This window comes from Anser brachyrhynchus, assembly GCF_964034855.1.
Source record: "Anser brachyrhynchus genome assembly, chromosome: 5".
Lineage (NCBI taxonomy): Eukaryota > Metazoa > Chordata > Aves > Anseriformes > Anatidae > Anser > Anser brachyrhynchus.
The window spans coordinates 49,747,437-49,765,494 of NC_137699.1; the positions used below are offsets into that span (position 1 = coordinate 49,747,437).

General features: G+C 45.4%; 1 protein-coding gene across 1 annotated transcript in view; it reads left to right on the forward strand.

Annotated features, from left to right (window-relative positions):
- RIN3 (Ras and Rab interactor 3) overlaps positions 1-18,058 on the forward strand; it is a 67,727-nt gene that overhangs the window by 18,773 nt on the left and 30,896 nt on the right. The window contains exons 2-3 of the mRNA XM_080594204.1: positions 13-199; positions 4,098-4,212. Coding sequence (XP_080450330.1) covers positions 13-199; positions 4,098-4,212 — 302 coding nt within the window. The remainder of the gene's footprint in view (positions 1-12; positions 200-4,097; positions 4,213-18,058) is intronic.

Here is an 18,058-nt window from a genome sequence, read left to right on the forward strand (position 1 = left end):
GCTGTGTTTCAGCCCCAGCAGCGATACCAGTGAAGACGGGAAAGAGACACATCTTTGTCAGGCCACTGCCCTGCGAAACTGCCTCTCGCTTCCAGGAATCAGCATCCTTGATAAACTCATCAAGACCTGTCCCGTCTGGCTTCAGCTGAACATGAACCAGGAAAGGGCTGGGGCAATACTTGGCAAAGAAGCAGCAGGGGTAAGTCCAAAGTGGTTTTTGGTTCAGACAACCACATTTCCTGTCCCTGGTAGAGCTGTTTAGGGGAGCAGTGTTTCTTTTCATGTGGAAGCAAAAATATTTAGCAACTTAAACTCTCTGTTTCCACTGCCACTTGGTGCTTTAGCCACACACAGTGGCACAAGACAAACTTAATGGTTTTGGGGAGCAAGAAATGTTGTCTGCTTTTATTTACTTATCATGTAGTTTCTTGGGGATACCATCCTATTCACCACAAAATCAGGAACCTGTGCCTGGCTTTTCCTGGGCTCATGCTTCTCTGCAGACACCCTCTCATCCGGCCTCCTGCAATATTTTTCCTACAGCTGTGCTTACATTTTATTTCAAGCAAGAGATTTTTTAAATGAATAGTATAAAAATAATAAACAAACAAACAAACAAGCATAAATGAAACAGCCTTACTTTGCAAGAGAGAAATCTTTCCAGTCAAGGCTGCATCTGGATTGAGGAAGGCCATACAATTCTCCAAGATCTGGAGATTTTTAGAGGGGATGTTGGCCTGGTGCAGCATGGGTACAAAGAAGTGGTGTTCTGTTTTTCCTTAGTAACCTCTGTCCCTTTGCTAGGCACAAGGATTAACTCTGGAGGGAGTGCACGAGCACTATGGTTGCTCAGATGTAGCCTGAACTCAGGGAACTGGAGAGAAGGAGCATGAAGAACCTCCTTGTTTGTCGATGGCTCGAGTTAGAAGCCATCAGGATTATAGGAGGTTTTCATGGGGCATAGTGGATGAGAGCATGAGCAAATGAGCAGAGCAGAGAGACTTTTCTTAGATCTTAGGCTAGGCTGAGGGATTGCAATGGAAGAGTTTGTATGTTGACTGTTCAAATTTGGAGCAATAAAAAAAAAAATCCCTGAAGAAAAGGCTTTGAAATTCTGGAAGTAGCTGGGAGTAGTTTCTATTGCAGTACCTAATATTTGGTCCCCATAAGCTGAACATTTGAAAATAGCAGACTTCTGGAAAGCTTGCTTCAGAAAACCAGCTCTGTGGGAAAGGCAGATCCCCATTGTCAAATGGACCGAGCTGATGGCAGAGCACAGCGGGAACTCACTCGCTGCTGATCTGAGGAGGTGTAGGCCTGCCCCTTGGTTGAGTCAGGGTAAAATCTGTCACGGGGCTAACAGCTGGCACTGCTGAACGACCCCAGTGGTGGGATTGCCTGACCAACATGGGCTGCCCGCAGTGCAGGGCCTGCTCCTGAGAGAGGCAGAGGGACCCCGCAGGCGCTGATGGGCAGAGAGACCCCACAGCATGCAGGGCCCTGCACCTCACCCTAAGCCAGACTTGTCAAATCAGGCGGGCAAATTATGCTCTAGAAATCTTTGTCCTTCTGTACCCACTGAAGAGGGAGACCTGAGTGACTCTGACAGAGCCATGTACAGCCCTGACCTCCCAGGCTAGGAGCCACTCCCTGCAGGCAGGGCTGTTCCCCACCTCTGAGCAGCTTTGGGGGTGAATCTTGCCCCGGTTCCACCTCCTCGCACCTTCCTCCAGCACGGCTCTGTGCAGGGAGGAAACAAGCTGGCAGGTCAGAGGTGTCCCACGGCGGGGACCGGCAGGGGGCTGTGCCTGCTGATGCCGTGGGTGCTGTGTGGGCTCTGCTGTGCACCTCCCAGAACAGCCGAGGCCTTTCCCACCACCAGTGAAAATGGAAGAGACTGGTTGGCATGCCGGTACTGACCCGGGCAGCAGGGCTGGGTACAGCTCAGAAATCCCACCTCCCTCTCATCTGAGCATCTGTGGTCCAATTTTAGCCTTTGGAGCCATGGCAACTAGGCGCGCTGATCAGAAAACAGAAGTGATTCATTTCCAGGTTTCACTTCTCTCCTTGTTTTAATTTCAAATGAAACACTTGACCGATGCGATGTGAGATAGTGCTATCAAAGACCCAAGGTAGCAGCAGCAGCAGCCTCTGGACAGACCATTCTGTCACACGGGTTGTAAGACCGGAGGAAGGGAGAGCCTCTAAGGCTCGTACTTGCAGATACTCTCTTATGTGGAAGGTGGGGACTGCACTGCATTAGAAATAACCATGTTTCCGTCATGAACCTATGTGCCATGAATTTTTCTCTGCATTGTCAGTGGACCTGAGCCAACGGGAGCTGGATTTCTTTTGAATGGCAGAGGCCAAGACCTCATTGTGTGAGGTTGTGAAGCTGCTGCAAGGCTGTGTGTTTAGCACGGTTGCTTCGAAGTGCCCTGAGATGCCCTTATGACTGCGAGTCATGCGGAGAAAAGTCCTGGCTTTGAGACAAGCTCTTTTTAAATTCCTCTCTCAAGGAATTAATGGTTTCTTGTTAGATTTTCACTGCATTATAATTGATTAATCATTTTATCAACTCACACTTCTTTCTAATATTAATATCCAGACTCTAAAATTAGACAATTTTTTTTAATTTCATTTTTATGAAAATACTTTGACTCTCTCCTGCTATAAGCTGCTATCAAAGAACAGATAAGAGTGCAGATTACTTTGTCTTTGTATCTCCAGCTTCAAGGTACAAGCTAAAAATATACTTGACAATGAGCTCTAATTAGAAACACGGTTGGGAGCTCACACAATGCAAAGAACAAGATACTCTTATTTTTCTTCCTCTTTTTCCATTATCCTTCTCCTTCTCCTCCTTCTCCTTCTCCTTCTCCTTCTCCTTCTCCTTCTCCTTCTCCTTCTCCTTCTCCTTCTCCTTCTCCTTCTCCTTCTCCTTCTCCTTCTCCTTCTCCTTCTCCTTCTCCTTCTCCTTCTCCTTCTCCTTCTCCTTCTCCTTCTCCTTCTCCTTCTCCTTCTCCTTCTTCTTCTCTCTCCTTTTCCTTTCTCCTTTCTTCTTTCTTTTTTTTTTTTTTTTTAAATATGTATTTCACTGGTCCTGTTGGGGTGCGTCCATCCAGAGGCACCTAGGCAATCTGTGGGGATGGGGCTGGCAGGAATCTTATGAAATGCAACAGGGACAAATGCAAAGTGCTGCCCTGGGAAGGCAGAGCCTCCAGCTTCAATCCAGGCTGGCACTGCCCAGCTGGGGCAGCCCTGTGGGAAAGGCCCTGGGGGTGCTGAGCACAGGACAGAGTGCTTCTGGCAGTAATGAGTGTCAGTGGCATCCTGGTCTGTATGAACAGGAGCATGGCCAGGAGATGCAGGGAAGTGGTCGTCTGCCTTGACTCAGCACTTGTTAGACCCTTTCAAGGCACTGTGGCCTGGTCTGGACTTCCCAGTACACAAAAGACGTTGACAAACTGGAGCATGTTCAGCAGCAGGCCAGGGACTGGAGCGCATCCTGTGAGGAGAGGCTGTGGAATGAGATTTGTTTGACCAGGAGGAAAGAAAGCTTTCGGGAGACCCCGAAGTACCTAAAGGGAGTCATAGAGACTTCTGGACCTGTGATAAAACTCCACTATGAGTCACTGTGGTCACCAGAACCTTTGACCTTATGTTCTATGTATGGACACTTGAATCCTTTCCCTCTCAATGTACCAGTGATTCCCTTGCTTTAGACATCGACTGAGACATTCTGGGGTGAGTTCCTCATGGGTTAGGGCACTTATGTGAGGAGCATCACTTGGCAAATTGGGAGTGATGCTTTATACTGTTCTGTTAGTGAAACAATTTGCCTTAGGCTTAAGTGGGACATCAGTGATGCATAGAAATCTTGCTGGTTCTTTGGCAGGTCTGAATTTCACCTGAATAAAATGTCCCTTTAGTCATTATTTTTGTCATGTAAAGTTTGACCAAGTGGAATGAAGCTAAAATAAGAACATTTAAAGGCAGATTGAACTGATAAGGAACTTCATTGTCAATGACCTAAAATAAACTTCAGAAACTCATGTAACGTAGCTAAGCTCTTGATTCCTTTTCTCCTTTTTCAGATGTTCTTGGTTAGGAAAGAGGGTAATGTGAACAACATGGTCCTTGCAGTCCGCCTGCCAGTCCAAAATGAGGTTCCTGATGTGCTGGAGTACACCATTAAAGAAGAAAAATCAAGTGAGTTCTTTACATTTTTTTTCTCTTGTTCTGGTATTGTACAGAATCCTCTTGTGATTACCATGTGATTACCAGCATTTATGTAATCTCACTTGCAATGCTCAGGTTCCTCTTGTGAGGGGCAACAGATCTTGATTCTACGGTGTAGTTCAGTTAATATTTCCTGCAGCTGCTTTACCTCAGCTCCCCTGCGGTTCTGCACCTTCTCTTATCATTTACAGATGCGCAACAGAAAAATAAAGCACCCCCAGACGAGCAGGCCAGTGCTTTGATCAAATGAGAGGAGCTGCTTTTCACCTGGTGGAAGTCCTGGGCAAAGTGCAAGGCTCTGACAGACTAACCCTTGTTAACTCAGCAACTCTGTCTCTGTTTCTGCCACTGAATTGTTGACTGCGAGCTGTCTGACATTTATTACATTCCCTTTGCACACATTTCCTACGGTCCTACTGGACAGCTGGTTACTCATAAACTGTTTGACAGTTCTCAATGCCTCTCTGTCTCTGGGATGCAGCTGGGTCTTGGGCCTGGTGGTATCAGTGCTGCTCCCAGACAGCCAAGCCTGCTGCAAGCAAGCGAGGATGAGCCTAGTTCACAGTCAGGCACATCTGCTGCAGCCCTTGGTATAAATGGATGTGCAATGCATGTGATTTCCAAGTAACATTTGCAAACGTGGGAATTTTAGTATAGTCATACAAACATGCACTTGGAAGAGTTCATCAAAATGTCTTCATATTGATCATTTATATGAAAACAACCAAATCCTCCGCCACTCTGCTCCAAAGCCATCCCCCTGGGGTGTATATTTTACTCTCTTCTAAAACACTGGCACTTCCGCTGGTCAGTGCTGTGGTTTATTTGTTCCCCCTTGCTACTTGCTCAAATTGTTTTTTTCCTTCCCATATACATTTCTTTACATGCCTCTGCATCACAAACAGGTGTTAATGCCAGAGGGACAGCTGAATCTCCTGAACTGCTCTAATATCAAGCAGAGGCCAGGGGCTGCCACAGCATTGCTCCTGCACAGAGCACAGCTGCCTGCCTCCTGGAAAGCTTTCTCTCTCGTCTGTGTGCACCTCGGAACACGCGCTTGTGGAGACAGCACATGCGTCAGTGCTCCTGAATGAGGGCAGGGGGGGCAAAGCTTTTGCCACAACTTCAGGTGCCCAGATTAAGAATGCAGGGGCAACGGTTAGCTGCAGGATGTGGAAACTTTTTTTTTTTTTATTCAGTTATTTGAAGTTGAGCTAGGGCTTAGGTTTTACATTGCGGAGAATTACTTTTTCTTTGGGGATAAAAGTTGAAAAATTGAATCCTGCCATCCTAAAAATGTCATTTGTAGAAGTGTTACTGCTTCACTTGTATCCTATGCCATAAAATTTGATTTCTTTGAGGACAAGCAAAACAAAGTGTAGTATAAAAATTTCACTGTGAGTTAGCCTAGCTAGAAAGACTTTTATGTCATGGTTTTGGAACTTATTTGCTTACTACTTCTAACTTAACATGAAGGACATGTTCAAAGACACAGCTCTCTGATAGGAACAAGAGTAAAATCAGTTTCCACTGCTTTCATACAAGTTACAAAGTAAGTGGAACAGCGTAATTAAAAATTAGCTCTCATTCTAAGAGCAGGAGAGCTGCCACTACATATGCAGCAATCACTGCAGCCATGAGGCTGGTGCATTCCTGTGGTGGATATTCACATTATTTTTAGTTCAGTCACTGTTGAGATGTAGAAAGCACCGTTTCTCCATACTGCACCATTTTGACAGGAATGCACTGGGCTAGCAAATGATCATGCTTTTGCTTCCTTTCTCATTTAGTGTAAGTAGTTTGGCTTTTGAATTTAGAGGAAACAGAATGGATTCTTGTTTGTAAAGCCAAAGAACTAAATTTGGTGCGAGGGGAGATTTACATCTGTGGTGTCTCAGAGTAACCTAATACATTAGCTTCAATTTTTTGTTTCTGCACAACTCCAAACCCTTTCTAAAGTTTCTTAGGAAATAAAATTGTATGTTTTCAGAATGCTTTAAGAGTTACAACTAGGATCTGAGCTTTCCTGCTAAAGACACTGCTATGTTTGGATGGCCTTAGCTTAAAGTGCACTTCTATCTTCCGTGTTACTGCATAACACTGCGTAAGGGTAGGAGACCTCTGAGAGTGCGCAGTGAGTAACTGCAGACCAAAGATGTTATCTCGCTTTGTAATGCATGTTTATTGCAAACAAAGTGTTACACTTCCTAATAATGTGTAAAATACGCCAGCTGTATAGCATGAAACCACTGTAGACTGGCAGAGATTTTCCAGGCATCTAGTCTTCAGCTTCAGAAAATTAAGGACTCTTTAGTTCTTCCATGCTTCCTCAAAGGAGGCTTCAGCCTCCCACTGAACATCACAAGGAGGGAGATAAACCCTTCTGATAGCTACCTACTCTTTGAGTCTGTATGAAGTGCAGCAGAGCTGGTGCTCTCCCAGTGTTCAGAAGGAGTAGTTGTAATTCCCCTGCCGTTCAAGAATCCCCTTTTCCAGCTGTACTGGGGACAAGTGGCTTTGGTTTGGTGCCTGGCTCCTAATATTTCCTCTCTGAGTTGACACATAAGCAAGGATCTGTGTAATCTACCCCATGGAGAACTACTTACCCCGTTTTGACAGCTGACCCCTCATAGAGGGGATGAAGAGGTGGGAACGGGTTCTTCTCCCTGTTATGTCAGTGCAGCCCACTAGACTCCGCAGACTTGATTGTTCTCAGCAGGACACAGTCAGGTGTAAAATGAAAGCTGAATTTGCCTTGACATACATAGCTCAGACTTTACAAAGATTCTCCCTTCCAGTTAAAATTCAAGTTGCAACCCATCTCAGCTTGCCATTTTAGAGCACCTTGCCAGCTGCTTCTTGTCCTCCATATGAGGACTCAGCACAATCTCAGCATCAGAGTTGACACAAAGGAGCACGCTCTGTGCTCAGAGGGAGATGCTCAGTGATATGATGGTCCTGTGCCATCTCTACAGTGATGCCTGTCCCTCATTTTTAGTATATGCAGCTTTAATCAGCAAGTTTTACTCCTCAGCTTTTTGTAAAATTCCAGTCTCCTGCCATCTTACTTTCCATATGATATCTGAAGAGGTTTTCCCCAGAATTGTAATGATGGTACAGAGGTTGCAGCCCAGCCTCCGGGTTCCATATATAGATGGCCATTCACTGAAGCACAAAAAGGGAAGTTTCCTAGCCAAATAATGGTGCATCATTGTTTTGCTCTTTCCTTTCCCCATATCAGATCTGCCTTGTTGATATTTGATGAAATATTTAGGGAAGTATATTTTTTTTTGAGGGGAAACCCGGATTTAATTGTGATTTATATATTTTTATGGAAATCCCCGAAGACTCCACTCGGTAGGAAGGTCAAGAAATCAATCTTTCCATTTTTTCCTAGTGAGTTTTAACCTGTTTCATGAAGTAGCCCTCAAAATCATAAAATAAGAGAATAAAGAGACCGGATTTTAAACATTTCCTTCTTGTTCTTCATCTTTGGTTGTCCTTCCTTCAGAGACAGGAAGGCCAAAGCCTGGTCCCAGCAACAGGTGTGGTAGTGACCCAAGAGCAGATGCCATGTGGTTCTTCAGAAGATAAGAAACCCAACTACATTCCAAGTCTAGGATCTCTATGGTTTTGCTTCTTGTCCTGAAGGATCCCTTACTTCTTACTCAGATGCACCATAGCACAGTGGAAATCTTCCAGAAAGAAGGAATGTTACAATATTTCTTCCATTTAGAGGTACAACTTTGGGAGATACCTCTCAAGCTCTGCTAAAATCTCAACCACTTTGGGTGCTTTCAGTTCTGAGAGTCATGCCACACTTCTGCTTCACACCAAAACAGAGCCTTAGCCTCACGTACCTCAAGATCTGAGCACCATTTCCTTAGATTCTTACCTTCAACTGTAATTTCATTTTTTCAAATTCCCTTGTCAGCTAACGAGTCATAACCTCAGGTCTTGATTCTCCTTCCCCTTTGCGTGTATATGGCCAGAAATCATGCCACATACCAGTGACATTGCAGCAGTATTAAAAAGAAATGAATCAGATGTGAGTTGACCGTATACTTCTGAGGAGCCCTGCCTATATGCTTTACTGTATAACATGTAGTATTTGTTTTCTCAGCTCTTCTGTACCAAAAAAAAGAGGATGTGATTCCTTTCCAGATATGTAAAATGAAGGTAAATAGAAGAAGTATCTGCAGTTGCACAGAATAGAGGAGAGCTTATTATTATCATATTTTATAGAAATAATTATGGAATTAATTTGCCAAGTCATTACTGCATAGTGAATGCTAGACAATAAAGTGAGGTGACACAGTGTGAAAATCAGACTGCTTCTCTGCTGAAGAAATTCTTTTCAGAGGTGTGAAGCTACATGCAGAGAGGAGCCACACAGACTGACTCCACATGGGTTCCTCCAAGCTATTTCCTTCTGAAATCTGCTCTGAATTCCCAGTGTGGTGCTTCACTGAGAGGGATGCTGGACTCTCAGATACCCACATATGATGAATTTAAATTATTTGAAGCATAAACTAGCAAGAATGAACCCTCCAGGTTCCCAGGTCTGCTCCTGTAGACCTGACACAGCTTCAAGCCTAACCAGCTGTGGAAGAGATGCAAAACTGGAGCCTGGGTATTTAAGGCTGAAATTAAACAGCTAGTCTTCATTTTTCAGGCTTCACCCCTATTGGCACAGAGTACTGAAAATGCCTTGTTGAATCTTCTCTTAAAAATATCCTGTGCAGTAACATCTCTCCCTCTGGGAGCTCAGTCATTATAGATAGACAGAGGAGGCAGGTGCTGGACTTGTCATGATGGTGACCCTGAGCTACAAACACTATTTTCCCTTGAAGTCTGTATGAGCACATTTCCCCTTGCATTTGTGAGCTCTCTGTTCCCAGTGTGGCTTCAGTGCCACCTTCATCCATCCCTTGCTCATCACACTGTACTCCAAGTGACTCATCATTTTCCTTTTATTTCTCCCTTCCCACCATCACGGCTTAGCTGCTTCATCTCTTCGAACTGGTTTTATCGCTGCTGCTGTATTTCCCGCTGATCTCAGCAGGACTCAGCTTCGCCATCCAGCAGGGTTGTTCACAGGACAGTCGCCCACCCACTCCTGCAGGAAAACCCTGCAGTGGAACCTAAAATCTCCACGGGGCTATTTGGGCGTAGCAGAAGGTTTGTATTCTGCCGTGTCCATGTCCATGGCATTGCCTTTCTCACAGCCTTCTCGCTTGCTGGCAGCCAGTGACTTGTCCTCAAAACATTCTCTTCCCCCAGGGGAAGTTCCCACTGAGGTGGGGGTGACGCAGTGAGCAAATGACTTGGCCTGAAGCAGTTTGTCACTCATAAAAGTGCTGACATGGCAAAACGCCTTATTTGGCCTTTCTTAATTTTAGATTCATCTGAGGAAGTGCAGGCTCAATCCAATGCAAAATGCTTGAGGCAGACAGCTGAGATTTAGCAAACTGGAGTAAAATGAGTCGAATAAAACACACAGCACTGGTCTACCTGCCCAGTTAATTCTCTACCTGCTTTGACCAAAGGAAATCTGTTTTATGTGAAAGTTCATGAGAAGCTGACCACTTTGTGCATCCACCACCTGCCGAGTCCTGGCCATCAAGACTGCGACAAGTCACACGAGGTCTAGAGGTAGCAGGCCCTGCTGGGGTGCCAAAACAGCAACGTAGGCAAGCAAAGGTGTTCCTGTGCACACGAGATTTTAAGAGTGAAATCAATCAGAAAAAAGGAGGAGAAAATTTAAGGGCTAAGCTTTCAAAATCTACTTTCTTGCCTTAATAGACACAATTAGTTGCAGCCCCTAATGCCATGAAAACCAGCCTAACCCTCAACAGACAGCTCTGTCCATCACTGCAAAGCTACTTCAGCCACTTCTACATTTCCATTCCTCCTTGCCAAGCACAGATGGGAAACTTTTTGATAATTAGACCAAAGCCATTTGCACAGGATTAAAAGAGCATATACAGTTGTTCTGACTGGCCTGTATAGGTAACAGATGGTAATTAAGCAATAGTAACAAGGCAGCAGTATGTTTACAAAGGGTCATTAGAGTAACGTGGGGATGGACTTTGCACATCTCTGCAGGCTTAGCTCTAAACAAAGCTGCTGGAAGCCCGGTGAACACGCCTGGCACGACGGCAGAGCTTAGACGCAAGGGATGCAGACTCCTCCTGTGTCCCGGTGTGGGTTGGCAGGTCCACATATGTGTGAGGGCACCCACGGGGTGATGCTGGGCAAGGCATGGAGGAGGAGGCAAACTGACTAGAAACAACTCGGCAGATGCTCTTCGTTGGGCCAGACCCCTTCGGATGCTGGTAACGGACTTGCCTATTGCTCTTTGTTGGCGCCCTGGCCACTGTGGCCAGACGTGGCCCACTATGGCAGATTTCCCTATTTTATTTTGTTACCATTTCCTTTAATACATGTTGCTGAGGCTGGATTAGCAGCTTTAGAGCCCAAAGTCCTCATTGCTTACAGGATGGTCAGCAGTGTCTTCTCACACAATCTCCAGTAAAGTACTGCTCAGATGAGGTCATGGGAAAAGATGGGAGGACATCTCAGTCACTGCAGCTTACTCACAGTCTAGCTTCTTCTTGAGAGTAGAAAGCTGTGTATATGATCTTTGTGATATCGATATATCTGTGGAAATGTTGGCAGCTTTCGCAACAGCCTCATCAGTTTTGCAAGTCTTTTTGTTCACACCCTGTCTGCTGGCATCAGGAAGCAGAGTGAAGATACGAAGAATTATTTTTTTTCTTTTTTTTTCTTCAGGAAGAAAGCAAGCTTGTAATCCTCACAACTGCAGAGTAAAACTAAAAAATGTAGCCGTAAAATTTTCTGTAGACAGAAAACAGCGTATATAGGAAAATAACTTATAAGAAAACAACCCCATTTTAAAAATTCATTTTAATAGCATTTAATTTTGATCCCTTCTGATTTGACATGAACATGGAAAAGATGGAAATCTCTGGTACCGAGTGAGGTCAGAATCTCCAGATCTTTCACTTGTTACGCAAAGCAAACGAACTGAAGTATGTGCTTATATTCCTGACGCTGACTTCTAAGATGAAGCCATTTATTTGTGTAGCACCTTCAGATTTTCACTGGAAGTAGAGACGTAGGTTTTCCAGGCATGGCTGGATGAAACCTTGAGCAACTTGGTCTGACCTCCTGGCTGAGCCTGCTTTGAGCAGAGGGTTGGGCTGTGACTAGAGGCCTCCTGGGATCCCTGCCAGCCTGATGGTCCCACGAGAGGGAACCGAGCAGTGACACTGAGTCAGTCCACAGGCGAGCTGAGGGCGGGTGGCACGTCTCAGAAGGAAGAGCAGCAAAAGCCGTTCCCACCCTCTAAGACCCATTTGCTGGGAGAAATATCACTAATATTTACAGGGGGTGGTGGAGCAGGGTGGGTGTGAAAGAGAATAAATAAATATTTCCTAGGTTAGTGTACCTCCTGTGACAGCCGCAACGCATAACCTTCCTTTCTTTGGTAGATACCTTGTGTCTGGGGGAAAGGAGAGAATGTGCTCTGCCTACCCGATCACTGCGCATTTCCAGTTGTATTAGCCCATATGATATATCTCAACGTGCTTGAAAAGGTCCAATAATGCCCTGCAGACGAAGTTTAATGCCCCTTGGCATATTGCAGGCTGAGGCAGACTCCATCATGTGGCCTTAATAGCAACTGAAAGGCGTCTGGGCTGTTTTGTGCAGGTGCTAAAGGGACTTTTCAGTCGGAGCAGGAAAATATGAGAAGTAAATGTTCATCCTGTCCCCTTTGCAAGTGGAGCCTCTGGAGACAACCTCTGGCTCATCACAGAGCAGGCAGAAAGGTCCGTCAGAAAGCACATGCAGTTACTTCTGTTCCCACTGGTTCTTCAGAGGGTCGCTTTAGCCAAAGTGGCCGGCCTCCTTGAATGGAAACCCTGCAGCTTTCAACACCGGAAAGAATTCTTCTTCGTACTGTAAACTCGGGCATGAAAAGCACGGTAGGGCTATTTTTAGCCCTGATTTCCTCTGAATAGATGAGAGGCTAAACCTGACATTATGGGCTGAAAAGATAAAGTTATTTATATTTTTGATGCCCCACGCTGCTATTCAGTGATAAAGCAGACAAAGAGGGAACTGCCATGGCAACCACTTCACGAACCACCCTGCAGACTTGTCTACGGGCCAGAAAGGTCACTTAGCATCTCAAACTTCAGGTTTACTGTAGAATGTGATTTTAGTGTATATATATAGAGAGAAAGAAAGCAAAAATATTCATAGTCCCAGTAACTAGTAGCTAGGGTACTGCAGTCATGACCTCAAGCAGATGGAAATAGGTGGGGGCATTGATCCTAGGAGAGGCAGGAGCCAGGTTTCAGGTGAGTTCAGGCTGTAACCCTGTGCCAACACCACTGTCACAAGAAGCGTTGTCGCTGGCCCTCATCTGCCGGGTACATATGTCCATGCCCTTGTGCCCCTCTGCCCCTGCGGTGCTCTGCCCCATGTGGCTTGCGGCTGTCAAGGAGCACAGGCATGGGGGGCAGGAGTGGGGCAGCGTGAGGGGCAATGCTTCTTTAGCCAGCGGTGCTGCTGTGTGCTGGGCTATGTGAAATAAACCTAGAGGGAAGAAGGAATCGATATTGGGATGGAATCCCAACAATGTGAGGGACATCGCACCCATTTCATAGGCTGAAAGCTGAGGCACGGGTTGCTGAAGGTGTCCACCACCAGCCTGAGAAAGCCCAGCTCTGGGGTCAGTGCCGTATTTACAAGGCTGCAGAGAGGTCCTTTGCCTGCCAAGCACTCAGCGTTGTAACCCTGCCTTGCTCAGCGCTGCTCAGACTTCTTCCTGTGCTTTCTGTGTACCCTGACAGGCAACTCCGCTGCCATGGCAGGAGGGAAGCCAATTTTTCCAGCTTACTTCAGAGGGATGTTTCCCTTTATTACTATGTGATGGAGTGTGTGATTGAGGCAAAGTAAGAAACTGTTGTCAGCTCTGGACCTGAATAGCTGGGAAAAAAAAACAGAAATGTGAGGGAGAAAATAATAGCAGAGTTATCAAAGCCCTTGGGAGAAAAGCTCCCTCCTCTCTTCTCTCACCAAAAATGTCTGGTTCCCCTAATTCCATCCCAATTAATGAAATCATACATTTCAGCAGCAGAACTTGCCCAAGACTTTTTTTTTTTTTTTTCAAGGATTAGTTCAATGAATAATAAAAGCTTGTGTATTTTTAGCAGTGGAAGCTGGAAAGGCTGAAGACGTAGTTCACCTTACGCTTCAGATTTTAAGCAGTTTAATTGCACGTAAGGAGGCCTTGGGGCATGCAGGCTAGTATCCTGTTTTCCCTATAGTAGATGAAATTACTCCTGTTCAGCGAGGTAGGCGCCTTGCCGTTAAGGAGAGTACACTGCCGGGTGCTACCTTGTCAAGCAGTTCCTGTTGCTGCCGATGGTTTGTCTGCAGTACAGCTCTGAAGACGTAGAGCTACCCTACTTATTTTCAGATTGGCCTCGCTCAGACACAGATAACAATCTGCCTGCATCACCCAGTGTGCAACATGGGCTAATTTCCCCTGTTTATGTGTTGTTTCTTGATAACGAGAAAAGTCTACCATCACTTACACAGCTTCTCAGGATGAAAAACCCAACGTCAACGTGAGTCCGCCCCACGGCGCGGCATCACCGGGCAGCTCGGCCCCAGGCCTGGCCCCCAGCTCAGGGCATGAGGTTTTGTCCTTGTCTTCTGCTGGATCTCACCTGTATCCGCAGCCTAGACATCCTTCTTGAGTTTAGTCAGCCTGCTCATGGCAAGGACGAGCTCTCTGTTAACCCCATCATTATTAACTCTGAAAATTGATTCAGTTTCGAGGAGTTCCCACTGGGGAGACCACTCTGAAGTAGGAGCCCCGAGTCTTGGTTTGGTAAGAACCGTGACCGAGGCCTTGGGGGATATTGTAAAACATGGTATGAGGACACATTTTATAACCTGTTGTGCAAGTTCAAAATTTCTCTTCTAAATGCAAGCATGCACAAGGAAAGCAGAAAGTCTCACCAAGACTCACTTGCTTGAGCTGAGTTCCATGTTTCTTTGACACACTGCTGATTTTAAACATAAAACACTTGTGCAGCTGCTTTTTCAAGATGTAACACCGCCAGGTTTCTGTGTGGTTTGCAAGTTGTTTTGGAAACATTCTGGTTACTTACAGCAGTCGGGTTTTGTTTTTTTTTTTTTTAAAAAAATGCGCTCATCCTGAAAAGTTACCTCCCTTCTCTCCATGCAAACATTTTCATTTTTAGCCTTTAAACTAATAGGATTGTAGGGAAAGAAGCTCTCAGTCTTGTTAGCTTTGTTAATCCTCACTTTTTTTGCCTTGTTTTGCACTCCCAAGAGGCATAATGCAAAATCTGTGTGTAATCAGAGCTAGAGAATATGCATGCTGTTCTAGAATAATATTGGTTTACCCTACTCTGCTTAGTACCTTGAACATTAACTCAAAATTAGCTTATCCGTTTTAAAAGAGCAACTCTAAATCTGTACCCGCAATACCATTGCCCTTGTCTGAGTAGCTAAACTGGAAAAAATTATAAATATTTTTTTGCCCTTGAACAGTGTTTGCTATATGAAGATGTTAAAGAAGAATTTAGGCTTACAAATGCGGTAAATAAGAGGTGCTCAAAGTACTATGAGAGCAGTGAGGACCTCTTACTTTGACCTTTGAGTAGGATCCTCAAAGTCAGTGAGAATACAATCTATCCTACTGAATAGTTTAATCAGAAGACCATCTTCAGCCAGGCTGGCAATTGGGCAAGATCGCTGCCCTTGGAAGCAGACATATCACTTTTTACATCTATTGCCTGCCCTGCTGCCTCTGACGTTTCAGAGTGGGCTAGTCCCTTTCTTCACTCACCTTCGCGAAGTGTGGTCTTTCACCCCCTTCCTGGAAGTCTCTCACACAGAATGTGGTTCTGGGTACCAGATGACTTCCCTTAAAAAGTTTAGAAAACTTCCTTTTTCTATATGATTAACCTCAGCTCTACAGTATTACGTGATGCACCTCAGAGCCAGGGAAATATACTTTTCTCCAAAGTTAACAGGAAAAAAAATGGTGCTTGGTAAAATGTGTACGTTTCATAAGATGTTTTTCCCAGAAGGGTTGATTCTCAATATTATCTATACAGCCTAGAAATCGCTGCTAGGAACTGAAGCCCCAGAATTACAGATAACAGCATCCTTTCTTGTTACACAGGCCCTTTGTATATCTGAAAGCTTTATTTACCTCACAAGGTTTTACCAAGGATATTTGCCATCTGAGAGCAAGTACCTATACTCAGTTTGACTTCTCAGCCCCGAGCCCTGGCAATGTGAATCACCACGCTGGGCGGCGTAAATCTTGTACCACCACTGTAATGTATAGGTGGATGCTGAGTTACCCATGAAGATGTGACTTCTCTGGGAATGATCCCACAAAGCTCAACTGCTTACAGCAGGGACCACTCCGATGAAATGTGTCACCCTACTCCCCTTGGTGTCCTTGGAAGCCCCCTCAGTCCTCAGCATTTCAGAGAGGCCTCGTTTTCCCCCCAGTCCCTGCTGTATGAGAGCAAGAAAACAGACCCTGTAAGGCTACGTCTGAAACTCCAGGTAACCTCATGTTGCTGTCTGGTAGTGGGAAGGAGTCCTGGATTTTTCCAGCCTCTGGCTGAAGGAACATTGCAAACCAGGTATAGGATTTCCACAGACTTCAAGATGTTTATTTGAGTTCTGCAAAAGAAACACAGGGTGAGGATCTGACAAGGAAGACAAGAGCTTTGAATCTCAACAGCCATTAGCCAGATAGGTTGTGCTCTGCTCTTAAGCCCTGAAACGATGGGTAGTGCCCATGGGTCTGCCAGGACTGTTCACATGGATACTTGCAAAGAAAGCGCTGAGGAGCTGTGACACTTTTCTTCTGGCAGGGTTAGCTGTGCTTGAAGTACCCTTGAGAGCTTGAAGTACCCTCTCAGCGCCTGCTGAAAGACTATTCACAATAAGGAGGAAATAGAGCAGCGAAATGACTGTAACGCATTCCTGCTCGAGCATCCTGCAGCAGAGGCAATGAGTCCAGGCAGCAGCAAGAATTTGTGCTGAACTAAAGGCATGGAGTTTTAGTGTGCACCGAGGTGCTGCCCATCTGCTTGGGTGAACGTGGGTGAAGCAAAGCACAGTGGGGTGGCTGAGACCCCCGTGGCTGTGAGATGTGAGGACGGTCTTTTTTTCTTAGCTCACTGTGCACAGGGAAACCGTGAACTTTGCAAAGTGTCTCCTCTGCTCCACTCTGCTCTGGTATGACAGGACTGCAAAGGCCTGTATTTTTCACCTTCTTTTTTTTTGCACTGCATATTCATAATTTCATTCTGCCTAACACAATTACACCCTGTGAAGAGCGTAGTTTAAAGGCAGATTTCTCTTACAGTCTAGACCCAAGCTCATTAACACTTTATCACTTTCATAATTCATTAGTTTCAATTTCCCAGGAACTGCCACCAGCAGTGATTTTTTTCGTCATTGCCAGAAAGATTAAACTCTGTAGGAAACCATAAAATTGTAATCCTGTGAGAAAGCATGAGTTGGATGCACAACAGAAGACTGTCAGAGGTCCAAAATAGGGAAGTTTCTGGTTTCTGCTCTTTCTTGTTGAGGAAAAAACAATAATAAAGGAAAGAAACAACCGTCAGCTTCATGAAAGAGTCACTAGAAAAGACAAGAAAGACATAATAGTCCTGGGTTGCCTAAGACAGCCTAGAACTGTGCAACAAAAAGGAAACTACATCTTAGACATCAAATGGAAGAAGCAGAAACAGCTGATTACAGGAAAAAAACGTGAAGGCCTTGAGAAAAGAGAACAGATAAACACTGACAGTGTTTTACAGGAACACAGCACGGGTCATACAGTGCCATTGGAAAAGTCTTTGAAAGGTAATAGAAGAAGCAATGGCGGGGACAGATATGGGAGCTTGCACGCAGAGTTCTTGCAGACATGAAGACACCATGAACACTATAAGGACTTCTGCCAACATAATCTAATTTTCCCTCTCTATAGCTAAAGCTCTTTCTCTTAATAGCACCAGCAGCCTAGTGCATGAAGAGGAGCCAGCAGGACTTTGCATGTGCTCAGGGAACAGGAGCAATGATGTGAAGGGTAATGTCACCCCCTGACATACCTCAGGAGAGCACGACAGGTATGAGAGCTGGGCCTGCGCAACTGCTCCTGCCACCGGCTGCGTTCACACCTTCCCTTGGAGGCGTAGGAGCATCGGCATCTGGAAGCAGAGCAGTCGGTAACCTCTGCCTCAGAGCCATCCCACATTTGTGGCGAGTGAAGGGCTGAAGGTAGCAGAACAAGCAGCAAAGCCAGCCGGCGCTGTTTGCTGCCAAAGGTCAGAGCAAGCAACGTCGTGGCAACTGAGGTATCGAGTGAGAGACATATCAAGGAGAATATGCCCAGGAGAGGTTTGGTTAAAGGACTGTGGAGTTATCACCTTAAATCTTAAAAAGTGGAATCACTCCCGTGACAGCAAATCTCATAGCTTGCCAGAATCTGGAAAGATACAAGCACATCTCAAGCACATCGAGGCTGGACCTCTGAGGGTGGTTGTGTCCTCAGTAGTCCCATGTAAACACAACTGCTGTAGAATAAGAAATTCACATCTTTGAATTCAGATGTCTCCAAAGGATTACACAAATATCAAAAACAGTGAATGGGACTAACAGCTCCATTAGAGAAGAAGAAGTTGAGGTAATTGGGTCCCATGAGCCTGTATAAGCA